This window comes from Lissotriton helveticus, chromosome 10, assembly GCF_964261635.1.
Source record: "Lissotriton helveticus chromosome 10, aLisHel1.1, whole genome shotgun sequence".
Classification (NCBI taxonomy): Eukaryota; Metazoa; Chordata; class Amphibia; order Caudata; family Salamandridae; genus Lissotriton; species Lissotriton helveticus.
The window spans coordinates 715,311,957-715,328,522 of NC_136071.1; the positions used below are offsets into that span (position 1 = coordinate 715,311,957).

Below are 16,566 nucleotides of genomic sequence, written 5' to 3' on the forward strand. Positions count from 1 at the left end.
TAGGAGGAATCTCCAAGGTTGGGATCCCTAACCTCGCATCCTCCTCATCTTGCTCTAAGGCAACGTCCGAGCCCAAGGGCTCGAACGTACAATTCATGTCGCCCGCTACCAGGGTACACGACTTATGTGGAGTTGAACTAAGGAGGCTTTCTAGGAGAGCTAATACAGACGACTTCCTCCCGCCCTTTGTCCCTCTGGCATATATGTTGTAGATATTCAAGATTGTGCGACCCCTAGAGACTCTCAAGATAATATTTTGGATATCTGGGCATCCTAACTGAAGGTCTTCTATTCTACAGTCTAGGGAAGCTGCCACCCAAATAAGCAAACCTCCCGAAGGGCGTCCTCTCCCCGAATCTGAGATTTGGGCCGGCACAAAGTAGGATGAGAAACCCACCCTATGTGCCGGAACCAAACTCCAGGTCTCCTGGAAAATGCATATGGCGTGGTCGTCAACCAAAGCATTCCAGTCTGGAAGGACCAGTTTTCTTGCGATCCCTGCGACGTTCCAACTGAAAACCTTGAAATTCCGGTCCGTCACAGCTGGTGCGTCGCAGACCGCAAGGACGCTCCTGTCCATGGGCCTCATAGGGGAAACAAGGGAAACAGGCAAACTACTTTCCAAAGGAATGGGCAGAGAGTCTGCCATTCCCATGACGCCTATACTTGGCAGGGAGAGTATTCGGGTGGTGTTACTGTCATTAGTCCCTTCCTAATGGCAGCGACCCTGCCGGGCAATATAGTCTCGCTCATATCGCCCTCCTCCAGTCAACAACTCCTAGGCACCCGCGGGGGAATCGACCCGTTATATCCCAGACCCCCAATCGCACGTGGGTCCCAGTTTTGGCCCGGGTCAATTGTACTAGGGCCTAGCCGGGGTTGCATTACAATTGTCCTAGGATAGAAAAAGGTTAGGTCCACTAGTTTAACCCCTACCTCATCCATATTTTTTAAAGGGCAACAGATGGAACTCACCAATCTGGGATCTTGGAAGTTTATAATTACACAATCCCCCTCCTGTGTTTTTTTTCCTTGGCCTATCCACCCTACTCTGCGGATGCTAAGAATTAGCCCATCTAGGCCATTCGGGATTGGCTTATTTAGTTTTAGCCAATGAACACACTTGTTCTTGAGAGACTGGTGATTCTCTACTTGGTCTTCCTTCAGTGGGGGAACAATTATTAGGACACCAACAAAGGGTTGACAATCAGGAGGTAAATTAATTGGGGGAGTCCGCCGCGTAAATTTGTGGGGGACCGTTGTAGTTGTAGTCGGGGCTACAGAGTGAGGGGCAGTTTTAGCGGCCTTCTCAATAGATAGTCCCTTGCCTTTGTCTTGTATGCCCGGGGCTCGGCTAACCTTTGTCGTCCCACTGGTTACCAAGGGCAGTGGATGGAGTGTTGGTTTAGGTGTGCCTTTGGTGATCTCAGTAGATATTACCGTTCCCTTATGATGGATTCCTACTTTTATTAGGGGAGGGATTTTAGGCACCGGGGCTTGTGTGTTGCCAGTATTTACCTTCTTTGCCCTGATTGAGTGATTAGAGTCCGCCTGGGATTGCGCGGGGATTACCAGGGGCACACTTTCACATGGATCCATGGCCTGGTTCTCACTCGCTCTTTTATGCTGTTTAAATATAGATTTGAGTGAGAAGAAGCCGTCAAGGGTTGATTGCTCCAATTTGTCTATTCGAGTCCCCAAACCCTTAACCTGAGTCAGCAACGGCACAAAGAGGGTATTTACCCTCTCCATAATCCTATCAATCACATTTTGTTCAAAAGCTGAAGAAGCATTAACTGCACTACTAGTAGGGGGCGGGCAGTTGTTTTTACCCATGGGAGCATCCACGGAACCCCCCTCCACCATTACCTTATCTGCTAAAACCGTCCCCCTGACGTCCCTCATGCCCTGCTCAATAACTTTTCTCGGTTGCTTATATAACCTAGCCTGTGTCATCGGCCTACCCTTCCTAGCGCATGCCGCCCTTTTGTTTTTGGCCCTTTTATTTTGCCCACTCAAGTCTAGCACTGCTGGCACCTCCACTAGGTTTACTATATTTTGAGCCGGTGAAGTTGACAATGTTGTTTGGGTAGGACTTGTGGTCGGGGGCGCAGGTGGGGGTACTGTCTCTGCGCCACAGACTTCCACAATACCACTAACTAGGAGCGCAGGTAGGTGTTCTAACCTGTCTCTATTGCTACCAGTTTCTTCCATTTGGGGAAAACCTGCAGAGGCCTCCAAGACCTCAGGGGAAACAATATGAGTGTTCACGCTAGCAGGTGATAAGACTTGAACTACAGCCCCCAAAGAAGAGCGTCTAGAGGGGAGATAGACCTCAGAGAGTCGCCGTTCAGAAATGGCGATCTCATTGTCAATGACCGCCGCCACTCTCGTAATGAAGCGGTCCATAGTTCCGATCACTGGGCTCCCAACCACGCCACCCCTTTCACCCTCAGACCTAAGCAGTTTCCCCGAACGGGTTGACATAATAGAAAGGAATGCCTTTGGACAGTGTAACACAACCGACCTGGGCCCTAAGCCGAATGAAAGAGACGGGGCCCAGCCCAGCCTCTGACAGCCCCAGACGGCCACAGACGGCCCGCCCTTTGCCCGGGCTTCGCTCGGCGTCCCGCGAGACGGTAGGCGGGCTGTTGAAATAAGGGGCGTTGCAGGCTGGGGGAGTGGCTATCAGGGGGCGCGTCCACGATCTTCCTGGGTGTGCAGGGACTCCTGGGAGACGGAGTCTCTGCCGCGCACCACCACTGAGCCAACAGCCACACTCCGAGTCTCCCACACAATCCGCAGCACAGTCCTGCCACCTGAGCCCACAGCCCTGAGCGCGAAGCGGCACCCGCGAAGCGGGTGCGGCAAGCTGCAGCGCTGTTAGCAGGAATCCACAGGAGGGTCCAAGAACTGCTGCCCAGCCCAACACACAGCAAGATGGTAGGTGTCCCACAGGCTCACAGGGAGAGCCCAACTATATCCACCTGGACAGGCTGGGGGCGTGGCTATCAGGGGGCGCGTCCACGATCTTCCTGGGTGTGCAGGGACTCCTGGGAGACGGAGTCTCTGCCGCGCACCACCACTGAGCCAACAGCCACACTCCGAGTCTCCCACACAATCCGCAGCACAGTCCTGCCGCCTGAGCCCACAGCCCTGAGCGCGAAGCGGCACCCGCGAAGCGGGTGCGGCAAGCTGCAGCGCTGTTAGCAGGAATCCACAGGAGGGTCCAAGAACTGCTGCCCAGCCCAACACACAGCAAGATGGTAGGTGTCCCACAGGCTCACAGGGAGAGCCCAACTATATCCACCTGGACAGGCTGGGGGCGTGGCTATCAGGGGGCGCGTCCACGATCTTCCTGGGTGTGCAGGTACTCCTGGGAGACGGAGTCTCTGCCGCGCACCACCACTGAGCCAACAGCCACACTCCGAGTCTCCCACACAATCCGCAGCACAGTCCTGCCGCCTGAGCCCACAGCCCTGAGCGCGAAGCGCAAGCTGCAGCACTGTTAGCAGGAATCCACAGGAGGGTCCAAGAACTGCTGCCCAGCCCAACACACAGCAAGATGGTGCGTGCTGTGGCCCTGGGGATTGACGAGCTATACAGTTACTACATACTGGTTTATGCAACCTCATTCTGGATCGCTGCTAGGCTCGACCTAAAATCCACATAACTGAAATAGACCCTGAAAGTCTCATTCAGTGTATTGGAGTCTCATTTCTGTATGCTTTGTTATCAGATACTCAAGTCCCCAACGCACACTGCTGAATTTTGCAAAAGCTTGCATGTAATATTTATTTAGTATTCACAACTATTCTGAAGTGCAGCCGCTACAGCTTTGCTGCAATAGCGCCCTGAGCAGAAAGAAATGTACTGCTCTCGCTACTGCAGGAGATTAAAATGATGCAGAAGCCCCTTTTCACAGGCCCGCCTCCAGCGGCCTACATCAAAGCAGCGACTTGCCTCTGAACGCATATCTTCTCAGCTACCCCACCTCACCTGAATCAGTCAGTCTGCTTCCAAGTTGTTTGGAGGGGAGGAGGTGTTGATGTGGTTCGTCACAGAGTTGGACATAGATGGGAGGGCAAGGTAAGGGAACTGGTAGGGTGCTAATAACAGCGACCCCGGCATGTTAAAGCCAGTTGGTGAGTGTTTTGTTAGTAATGTTAAAGATGTGAACAAAGGGCCCATTAGAGACCTGTTTCAAAGTCTGTTTTTAATTACTGCTGGATCTGAGACCTGGCAGGACCCACCCCACTAAATAACTTGCTCATTCATAAGACGGGCACCCCGTGCATGGATGATCTCAAAAAGCAATCTCTCAAGATGACCAATAGCATGTGCCACTAGTTCACGAATGGGTGTTTTTCTTTGTATTCTGGTACTTGTAGTTTTAAGGGACAGCTACAAGTAGGGAATGTTATGTGAATGCCTGCAGCCTTTATTGTAATTAGTCTGGCCTCGCAGCACTTTAGCAGTTCATGGAGGTTAACACCCTGTTCTTTAGATTTTGTCAGAAACCGGATGGAGTCTGTAAACGAATGTTACAAATATTTATGACTGGGTAACACCCCACCCCCAAGAAACACTGTGGATGCAGTCTGTACAACGGCCTACTGACCTGAAACCGTGGCAGTGAGTTGTGTGAGGCAGGGTGGAGGCACTGGGATCTAAGTTCGACGGCACTCACTAGGCTTGGCCAGTCTGATGGGGAATCTGCGAGTTCACATGTAGGTTCCCAGCACCAGCCACGGAGTGTGAGAATGAGACAGCACCGGTCACACTGTCAGGTGGTACGATTTTGAGAGTACAGCTCCTGCATGCAGCTGTGTCTGTATGTGTGCAGCCTTCATGCTGCCCGAAGCTGCCAGCCCATCCATACAGTTATTGCTCTAATCTCTCTGCTGGAACTTACTGCCGGATCCTGGCAGCCCATACAGCCCAGCTGCTGCAGCTCTGATCTACCTGCTAGGCACTGCCAGGACCCGGCTCTCGTGCTCTGATCTCCCTGCTGGGCACAAGCAGAGGCCGGCTGCTCCTTCTCTGATATCCCATGCCTTCAGGCCCCAAGGCTCGCCAACAGTGCACGGACAACAGAACCCCTACTCTGATCTTCATCAGGTAGGCAAACAACAAGAAATGGCACGGGACTATTCAAAAAGATAAGAGTGCGCCAAACACACAATATGTAAAGCCATGAGTAGGGGACATGTGACAGGGTAGTCACCACCAAAATCAAAACACACCCAAAACCGAGACAATGACCAGCGTTTCATGAAACAAAAGAAAGCAAGTTTGACAGACACAGGAAGGAACAAATGGAAAGCGGTGGGCGTGGTCTATGCCTCCAGAGTGGATACACCATGCCTCGCAGCGCACACACGATTCTAGGCTTGACCTAGTGAACGGCCTTGGCAGGGATGCCACTAGTATGTTTTATAACTGGTGTGGGGCTCCAGAGAGTGCAGCAGCCCCCCCCCCCCCCACCCCAGTTTTTTTTTTTTAAAGTAACACTATGTTTCCTTTGGTTTATGGAACATTATCCCTGTACATTTTTAAACAATTTACAAGCAATCCCAGGGCTGGAACTTTTGCTGTTTAACTCAGGATTCCAGGAACCCACTGTAGTGAGTTTTAGGACTCCATCATCGCCCGGGTCCAGTGGCTTAGTGGACTAATGTGTCCACTGTAGGGGCCTGTGTTCGATCTCTTGGTCACAGGTAAAAATCCATTCAGCCTTTCATCCTACTGAGGTGGATAAACTGAGTACCATTGAGTTGGGTAACAATAAACATCTGTTATTCAGCGCCAAGATGCCCATGGGTGAACGTGCGCTTTACAAATACACGGTATGTTTTTATGTGGCTTGAGGAATCCAAATACATGCTCACTGCTGTGTGTAATAAAAATGCTTTATTTAAAGATGTATGGATTCATATTACAATAATTGTTATTATTAATGAATGTCTTATTGAATTATAACAAGAGTTACCCATTGACAAAGTCATTAGCGATTTAGTTGGATTTACTACCTAGCATTCATTGTGTAAATATCCACGCGTTTTGACTAACACTAGCCTTGGTCATGATGGGTGATATCCTTTTGAATAGTGCTTAAATACAGCGCAAAAATACTATGAATCCTAAACATAGAAGTAATACTCCCCATTTCATCATTTGTTTCAAATCAGTTGGTGCTCAATATTTAATATCAACTCCAAAATCTTACTAATTCAATAGTATTAGTTTTCTTTCATCACAGTAATCCTCATCTCCATTGCGCCCGATTGGGCTCCTTGTCAATAAAGTAATCACATGCTCATTGATTTCCCCACAGATAAATATTTGTAAAATTACAAATAATAATGCTTTCATCACAACAGTTCAGAACTCTACTGCGCCCAAAGTGGTTTCCTTAGCCTCATAGTGTTCGGATGTATTCCATTTACAAGTGAAGATAAAGTCCATTACACTCCGATGTAGTTCCGATATCATGCCTAAATAGATAGCTGAAGAAAATGCAATTTAAAATAACATCCGTGAGAGGAGAACTTCTGAAAACAAAAACAAAAATGTTACAATCCTTTAAAACACATTGTAGCGGGGTGGCAGAGACAGAGGCTAAAACAGACTGGTGGAACAGTACAGACAGTAATACTTCTGTTTCATCGCCTCAGGACCCTTGGGAAACAGAGTCCGGTGCATGGTGGAGCCAAGTACGAGAGCCCGGGGAAGACTGTGCCTTTAATGATCTCGAAGCTGACGACGAAGGCACTCCCCCCTATGACGCTCTCCTGACTCAAGCTTGCGGACTGGAGGAAAGAGACCCGCCCTCAACTGGAGGCGGACACAAAAGACCGGAAGAGAACAGGGAGGTGTGTCTCGACACCGGGAGGAAGTACGGAGAGCGGAGAGAGTCCACCGAAGCCCCTGACGAACCGAAGAAGGACATTACCGAGGAGCGAAGAGTTGCTGTGCCTGGAGGCCAACGTTCCCAAGCACCGCCCAGCCACACCCACGGAGGAGTGTGGCTCACTCAGGTGCGTGATCGGGTATCGGGTTGGCTGGGCCGGCGTTAGCGTGTACATAGTTTTGTACATAGCACCGTTATCACCCGTTCTCCCCCTCTTCACTCCTACACCCCCCTACCCCCGTTCCTACCCTCACCTTATCCCACCACCCCCGATTCGTGCACGGCGTGAGTGTGAATACAACTGCAGACACCGGTGTCCTCACTTCCCTACGGTCCTTCCCCCGGGGCTTGCCTCATAACAAACAGAGTGCTAATAGCCGTGTTTTTGTCTCCCGCATGTGGCGTTGGGACCCGGCTCGTGATCGAAGCGGAGACACCCCCGAGGAGGACGAAAGACGACGGTCAAGTCCCCACAGATTCCGGGCCCTAGCGGACACCTTGGATCCTGCCACTTTAGCGCGAGAGACAATCGCAACGAAAGAAAAAGACCTTTATAAAAATAAAACCACGTTTACCTAGCCCTGTTGTCCCAGTCCCTCCTTCTGGTCCGCCACACACATCAATTACATCTCATTACGCTTTGCTAGGTAAAAGGGCTGCAGAACAGCATACAGATATACATAAAGTCTTCTTCACAGTTTAAACCCTGCAATTCTCTAGTATACAGTGCTAGATTGCTTGGTAGTAAATATTTAGTAAGTACTATTGAGGGTGAGAAAGTACTACCATTACTGGATTCTATTTCAATGTGAGTGCACAAGCAGGTGGCACTGCAATATAAAAGCTCACTGTGGATATAGTGATGTACAACATTTACAAGTTACTATTCTTGGCATAAATAAATGCAGTACATGTTATTGAAATGAGTGTAGGACAAACAATGAACAGAAATTAGATGCCACTCTATTGAGCCAAACTTCCAGAACCCACAATGGGAGGATACTAAATGCCAAATAAGCATAACAGAGTTTGGATCTGTTCATTTTTCTGTAATTTCCTTTTATAACCTGCTCTAAAAATACCAATGCAACAGAGCGCCTCAGAAGGGAGTTTTTTTAAAAAACCTTCTCGGATATTAATGGCAGATAGACAGACAGAACACATTGCAGGCTGCTCAGTTTAACAAAGCGAGTAACTGGTGGCTTCCTGCTACTGTTATGACCAGCAGCAGAAGGGTCTACTGTGATTATTAGTCTACTTATACGTAGGCAGCATAAATGCCAGTGGCAGCTGCAGTTATATGGATAGACTACTTTGTTACCCTCTCACCAAATACTATTGTAAATACACAAGATGAACATATGTGAAATGCGGTTGGCTGATCCAAGACCTGATGTACAGCCCATCAAGTGAATGGCTCATGGGGGTTAAAGGTGGCTGACACAAAACCCCTTTCTGTATATTGTGTGTTGTGTTGACAAGTAGGTGTTGTTTTTCAGCTAAAGTCACCTTTCACCACACCTAAAACAGGTGCATGTTACTGAACTCCTCATATGCATATGTTGATACTATTTCGCTAATATTATTGTGGATGTACTGTTATAGGTGGATGTTTATAGTGCTAAAACCCAACAGGAATCCGAATGAGTGTGCAAATGTATTGGTTAAGCAAATGTGGAAATAAGTGTTGCACCTTCATTTTTCACAGGATGTAAAATAGATTTGGATCCATACTGATGAGTTGTGTAATAATTAAGTATGTATAAATATAGGGGCAATGTTAAAAAAAAGACCATGAAACGATAGAAGGAAACATGGGGTTTGTGCCAGGTTTTCCAGAATGGGTTTATTATGGATGAAGTTTAGAGATAATCCGTGAATTTACCAGGTACCAGGCAGTGGTTTATGGTAGCTGTTGTCAGGTTGGCAGCAGAGCTGTTAATGAAGAAGTACTAAAATATGCGTGCTGGTCACCCGTCTGCTGGTGAGCCTGGGGTACCACAGGCTTTTGGTAGACTGGCAAATTCATCTTCAGTTAGAGGGTGGAACAAGAGCATTTTCTGTTAAGGAAAGAGTGGAAAGATCAAAGATACATTTGAGTTGAGTTAAAAGGTCTTCTTTGTTTTTTCACACAGATATCTTTCCAGATGTTTGGCTTTTCTGTAGCGCCACTGGCCCATTTACTTTTAATCTTACGTTTATCTCGCACTACACCTCAGTATCATTTACTTGGTCCTCTGATGGCTCTATAACTGTGCCGAGAGGGGTCGGACCTAGGGAAACCAAGCCAGTTATCCAATGAGGACTTGGAATTGAATAACTGACTTATCAACTAATAATTAGATTCATGTATATGACTTTCAATACCACACTATACAGGTACAGAATTATTACTGCTAAACCTATTCCTGTGAAGACATTTAGACTGGTTAGGATCATTAACACTAGCAGCCTCAGCTAAAGCTATACAAAATATCAACATTTGGACTTGTTGCCTAGAGACCTATCTGTTATAAATCCCATCCCTCATTTAGACTATGCAAATGCACAATCAATTATTGGAGACCAAACCTAGAGAGACAGAAACAAGATTTATAAATGGTTAGATTTATCTGTATCATTTGCAAGCAAATACACCAATATCAGGCATTAAGAGTTAAGAGTACAAAATAATCAAATGGATTACTTTCGGCCATCAATTACCAAAGTTCTAGAAGGAGAGTTCAGGAAAGGACATGGATCACGTCAGCTCAAAGATTCTCTTCCATGGGGAAAGAAATCCAGGAATAGCACACACTGTATATGCACTAGTAAGGAGAGTCTGTAAGTCCGAAAGGTGTCTCTCAGTCCAATAGGAAGCAATCCTTATGGTAAAGGAGTCAAAAACAATATAGCCCATCAAATGGCAAAGAGGATGTCTACCCCTCCGATCATCAATCCAACAGGTAATATATAATGTTCTAGTTGCGGAGTGACAACTCCTGGGTCACCTCATCAGATCAGACCACTCAGTCCATTGGTCAGTTTGCCTAGGACGATTGTCATGTAGCATGAAGAAGACCTATTTTATGTCAAAAAGATGGAAATCATCAAATCAGCTATTCAAGTATTCAAATTGTCTAATTACAATCGGCTTTTAGTAAAGGCACATGAGTGAGTTGGAAAGGGCAATTTCTCATGACAGATGTTCACATTGTGTAAACTTAATCCAAACAGGTTGCCCCATGTGAAGACGCCACAAACCAAGGAGTATGACCACCTTTAATTGCAGATTTCAGCTTTGCAGAGTTAGTCTCCCACCAAATTACATCAGCAGCCCAACGCGTTTCAAGCACTCCTGTGCTCTTGTTCACGGGCGAAGTGGAGAAGGGAAACAGCAGTCCGTCAATAGGGAACACCTGATAACTCCACCAAGTTCCGCCCCAGTGGGCGTGTGCATGCAAAGCATGCTGGTACTTGGAGTTCCCCTTGAGTTTAACCCTCGTGGGTGCCGCCGTCTCTCTCCCAGTAATCCAAATTAACACCCAGTGGGTTCAGAGGGAGCTGAAACACACCGCCATGCTGACTTGTAAATTGTCTGACAACACGGCTGTCCCTGGTTCCAACGTGTCTGAGTTTGCAAACACAGGCTCTGCACTTCGCAGCAGGGCGTCTTCGCGACCGAGCCAGCCGCCACAAAATCAATCCAAACAGGTTGCCCCATGTGAAGACGCCACAAACCAGGGAGTATGACCACCTTTAATTGCAGATTTCAGCTTTGCAGAGTTACAGTCTCCCACCAAATTACATCAGCAGCCCAACGCGTTTCAAGCACTCCTGTGCTCTTGTTCACGGGCGAAGTGGAGAAGGGAAACAGCAGTCCGTCAATAGGGAACACCTGATTACTCCACCAAGTTCCGCCCCAGTGGGCGTGTGCATGCAAAGCATGCTGGTACTTGGAGTTCCCCTTGAGTTTAACCCTCGTGGGTGCCGCCGTCTCTCTCCCAGTAAACCAAATTAACACCCCAGTAGGTTCAGAGGGAGCTGAAACACACCGCCATGCTGACTTGTAAATTGTCTGACAACACGGCTGTCCCTGGTTCCAACGTGTCTGAGTTTGCAAACACAGGCTCTGCACTTCGCAGCAGGGCGTCTTCGCGACCGAGCCAGCCGCCACAAAATCAATCCAAACAGGTTGCCCCATGTGAAGACGCCACAAACCAGGGAGTATGACCACCTTTAATTGCAGATTTCAGCTTTGCAGAGTTAGTCTCCCACCAAATTACATCAGCAGCCCAACGCGTTTCAAGCACTCCTGTGCTCTTGTTCACGGGCGAAGTGGAGAAGGGAAACAGCAGTCCGTCAATAGGGAACACCTGATAACTCCACCAAGTTCCGCCCCAGTGGGCGTGGGCATGCAAAGCATGCTGGTACTTGGAGTTCCCCTTGAGTTTAACCCTCGTGGGTGCCGCCGTCTCTCTCCCAGTAATCCAAATTAACACCCCAGGTTTGTGGCGTCTTCACATGGGGCAACCTGTTTGGATTGATTGTGTAAATTTAGTAGCAAATAGTCCCGGAACATGCATGGGAATTTGTCTTTAGACACACAGTATCATTCTACGCTGCAAGCGTATGAGACATTCTCATGAGAACAGAATCAAGTACGAGAAAGAAAATGCAAGCCTAGCATGGATTTTCAATCAATCAGCACCCAGCGGGAATTGCCTTAGCACCAATGTGGTTACAGAGCATTTGGATTTCATTGTAATTTGCACACGTAACTATGGCACATAACTACACCTCAAAAGTACCAACATATAAAATAATTTCGAATTATAAGATCACTAAATTGTTTCCAGTAATTCTCATTAGTACATATATGAAGATCATTTTCTGAGTTTCAGGGAAATCCGGATTAGCATTTACATTCAACACCATTTCTTTTTCTCGTTGGTGCACAAGTTAACATGAGCAAAAATAGTATTTAAAGACATCTTTAATAATAGTTCATAGTTATCTAATTTACATTTAGTTCTGTGAATTTTTCACATATATATCGTTATTCAATGAAAGACTGATTCATAAACTTCAACAACTTGTGAGTTATCACTTTCACATTTCTATCTCACGTTAAAAGAGCACCATGGAATCTTGGTAAGCACAAACCTGTTATACAAACGAGAAATTTACATCTAGTATACTCTTGTCTCCATGCTTTTACGATGCAGTAACTAAGTTTCTTTATGATCTATATCTCAATAATCTTCAATGTAAATGAGCATCAATTGTGCATGGTGTCATTCTCTTTTACAAGGTGTCAATATTTGGTTTGATGTGTCAAGTAAAGTCTCAGCAGTTTATCTGCTTCATCAGCTTTAAGGGTGAAGGGGTGTTCTAGATACTCACTAAGTATTGTGAGTGTTTGATTTCATTGTGGGGAGCCCTCTCTGACCCCACCAGCATTGTGACAGTCATTCATATATGTCAGAGCGGACATTCTCTTCACCTGCGCTCCTCACTCCTCCCAGATCCACACTCAGTTCCCATTTTCGGTGTGCTTGGAAATGTGCCCAGAGTTGCTGTCCTCTGCCCTCTCCAGCACACGCTGGGCATTGAATCTTAACTGGCGTGTCAGGGAAACTGCCCTAGAACCCAGTTACAACTCAAACCAAACATAGATGCGGAACCAGAGTAAGCCAATTTCCCCCTCTATTTCCGTACCGCAAACAGTGGTTACAATGGTGTTAACGAAGTGTAGGTACTCATTGCCCAGAGTACCCGTGTGCTACTTAGAGGTGCCGATACTCTACCATTAAAAGTGCAGGTACTCAGTGCTTTTAAGTACCTGTTCATTTAAAGTATTGACTGCAACGTGGAGTGCCCGGCATAAACATGTACTGTATACGTTTGGAGTGTGTTAATTACATTTTCTGTTGTCTTTAATTCGAAATATTCAATTTAAATGTGTATTCTCAGTGATACTCGGTGTCACAGGCCCCGGACTAAATCATCCAATCAAAAACTATTTTTCGCAATCGATTGTGGTCAGTGCAATATCTCATGTTAGTTTATCTGCTGCTGATTGTTTTATTTTTTTATTTTTAGGGTGTCTGACAACCCGAAGTTGGGTATGTTACGTGAAGGTTTGAAGCTTTTCATGACACACTTCCTGCTAAAGAACGCTCGGGCTCAGAAAACTCCAGAAGAAGCTGATTTACTAAAAGAGAGAGTTGAAATGGCAACCACGGCTCTGCAAGCGAAGGACTCGAGGTTGAAGCTATAGAATGCCAGTGCTATTTTTATATATAAACCAAAGAAAGTATTTTAATTTTAGAGAGACGTTCTGCACTCTAAAGACTTTTGAATATACTTTCAGTTATAATTGATTGTAAATAAATTACAGTGAAACTTATGTGGGAGTATTTTATACACATTTTAATAAAAATGTTTTAAATCATGGATAACAAGGGAAAACTATGCATCTACATTATGTACCATTTTGGAATATATTGTAATTCCGAACGTGGTCAGAAGATGGCAGTGGCCGACGGTTCCTCTTTCATGACAGTGGAGCCAGATTTCCTGTTTTTGGACTTAACGTTTTATTTTGTATTTCATAGACGTTTTGACTTGTGCTTTTTTACTCATATGTCCCTTGGGATTTTTCGTAACCGAATTATAGGGCATTTTGAGCGCACCAACTCTGCCGATTGAAACTTTAAACATTTTGCAATGACTGCAAAGATAATCAACTTTTAGTAAGCCTCAACCAAAACATGTGGCAAAGCACATATTATTTGGAATTCAGTGGTGACCTGCCTATTGCTGCAGGATTTTACTTCTGGTATGGCAAATATCCTGAACAATTTAATGGGTTGTCAACAACTGATTTTTATATTCAATGTCATTGAAAGTTATTTCGAATGCCTACCATAGCCCTGAATTTAATGTTAGGAACGTGTGTATGGTGGTTGAAGATGTTTGTTCACCCAAGAAAAATTCCCTTTAGTCACCAGGATAAGAATATATTTTTATGACGTCTGCCACATAATGGGGCCTTGTGAACTCCCCGCCTCTTGTTAAAGGTCGTTGCCCAACTATTTTGCTGTGTATAGTACTTTGGATAAAAGTGCTACGTAAAGAGTACGTTTTTATTATGCTAAAACAGGGACCACTCTGCACAGTTAAAGTGGTATGCTGTTGTTTTCCATTACAATTTTTAGTTTTTTTTCTTTAAATCTAGCCAAAGTACTACAAAAGCGATTCACTAAATCCTTTAACAGGAAATTTCAAAAAGTGCTCGAAATCATTGCTGTGGCAACACTTTCTGTACTCTGTGTACCACCATTACGGAACTTTATGGGGCGATTGTGTGCAGATCCTTCTATAGACAGATAAAGAAGCTCAGAGACTCTCCTCTCTGTGCCTTTCTGACAACTAAATCTGAAAGAAACACGTAGTGATAGATTCCTTACCTTAGAATTAGCCCCAGGCGTCAGACTGGATCCGGAAAGTTTTTTTCGTCAGCAGTACCCCTGCGCGTCGGTAGGCGTCGTCGTGCGGCTCCACGGGCGTCGTTGGCGCCAAGATGACATCGCCTGAGCTACTTAGATGCGCCCACACGCGCTGATGTCAGTTCTTTCTTTTTCCACGCCAGCAAGCGCAGATCCGGCAAGAGCAAGTACCCCCAGTCATTTTTTGACTGACTTTTTCGAGGCTTTTTGTCTCAATTCTTTGAGTCTATCGACTCTTGGTGCCATAGGGATGCCTGGTTTCAAGAACTGTGGGGACTGTCATCGCATGATGTCAGTGACAGGCCCCCACTGCATGTGTCTCTACTGCCTGGGGCACGACCACGACCCCAAGCCGTGCCCAGACTGCCGGGCCATGGCGCCGAAGACTTTGCGGGAGCGGTCCCGAAAGTTGCTTGAAGCCCGGCAGTCGGTTCCGCAACGCTCTAGGTCGAGGGACCGGTCGCAGAGCCGTCATCACCATTCTTCAGGATCTAAGTCTTTGCACTCTGGGTCAGGTAAGTCGAAGCATTCCAAGAAGAAGTCGAAGAGGCATCATCGCTCTCTGACTTCGCCTCATGCGATGCTCCTGAGGGTGCGGGCAGTGCACCCCTGCGGCTCCGACGGAGCCTGCGGCGTCGCCCCCAGTCTACCTCCATTTCCGGGTGCGGGAGCGGTGCCTGCTCAGGTGCAAGAGTTTTGTGCTGCCATGGCCCGACTCTTTGGGCCGTCTGGTCCCGCCGGTGCGCCTCCAGGCCCCGCGGGCCCGACAGGGTGGTCCTGTTTTACCATCACCGGCGACCCTGTTGTCGCCGGCGACTCTGGCCCAGACGCCCCCCCAGGGATCTGGGATTGGACCCCGATCGACGGCGGTCGACCTTGTGACACCTCCACGGCACCGATCTCCCCGGCACCGCTTCTTACGTCGCCTGCTCCTCGGTACGATGTTGTCCCCAGGTTCGGCCCGACACGGACACGGTGCCGGATCGACGTCGCCCAGCGCTGATGCCAACTGGCCCTTTTTTTGCCCTATGTCCCTCCTTAGGACTGGGAGGGGTCTGAGGACCCTCTAGCACAGGACTGTGCTAATGATGCGGACTGGGCTGAGGATTTGGGGGACGCCAGTGGTCTCGATACCTCACCTGACCCTGGCATGCTGTCTCCTTCTACCGTGGCTATGGAGGAGGGGCCCAGTTACACAGTGGAGTTGCATAGGGCAGCCGAGACTCTCCACCTCGAACTCCCTACGGTGGGCGTCAGGCCTAACCTCCTGACAGAAGTGCTTCAACCGGCGGCTACCTCTTCGGAGCCCTTGCTGCCTTTTAATGAAGCACTGACAGACGTTCTGTTGGGCACCTGGTCCAGGCCCGACACAGGAGCACCAGTGGATAGGAAAGTGGCCCGAAGCCATCGCTTGTCTCTGGGTGACCCCCTCTTCCTTACCCAACACCCTACCCCCCCCGAGAGCTTGATTGTCCAAGCCTCAGCTTCCCAAAGCGTGTTCCCTACCGCACCTCCGGACAGGGAATCCAAGCGGCTGGATCAGCTTGGCAAAACGCTGTTTTCATCTGCCAGCCTAGGGCAGGAACACTGCATGCCTCTTGGGCCGTCATTCCCACACTCTGTGGGACACAGTTGCGCAGGTGCTGTGAAGTTCTCCATCCTTTGTGGGCTGGACACTGCCGACTCACTAGGCAGAACGATTTCAACGACGGTGGCGCTTCGGCGCCGCGCCTGGTTGAGGACAACTGGGTTTTCAGGGGATGTCCAAAACACCTTGATGGACATGCCCTTTGATGGCATTCGTCTTTTTGGCAACAAGCCAGGCAATGCGTTGGAGCGCTTCAAGGACTCCCCTGTCGGCCACTCGACCTTCTCCGCCTTCTGCCTTTCACTCCTTTCGTGGCCATGGAAGGGGTGCCCTGCAGCGTTCACAAAGCCACAGGCCACAGCAGCAACAGTCTCAGCGTGGCCGCGGACGTGGAAACTTTCGATGCGGTTCAGGGGGCCAGCGGGCGGGTCAGTCCACCTCCACCCCCGCAGCATCCGCTTCCAAGCCTTCCTAGTCCGACCTTTCAGGCCCATCAGACGCCAGTGGGTGGACGGATACGCCATCATCTCCACCACTGGCGCAACATCACTTCGGACAAGTGGGTGCTGCAA

General features: G+C 47.9%; 1 protein-coding gene across 1 annotated transcript in view; it reads left to right on the forward strand.

Annotated features, from left to right (window-relative positions):
• NOM1 (nucleolar protein with MIF4G domain 1) overlaps positions 1-13,304 on the forward strand; it is a 318,017-nt gene extending 304,713 nt beyond the window's left edge. The window contains exon 11 of the mRNA XM_078663262.1: positions 12,998-13,304. Within this exon, the coding sequence (XP_078519388.1) occupies positions 12,998-13,175 (178 nt within the window). The 3' untranslated portion in view covers positions 13,176-13,304. The remainder of the gene's footprint in view (positions 1-12,997) is intronic.
• The last annotated feature ends 3,262 nt before the right edge of the window (positions 13,305-16,566 follow it).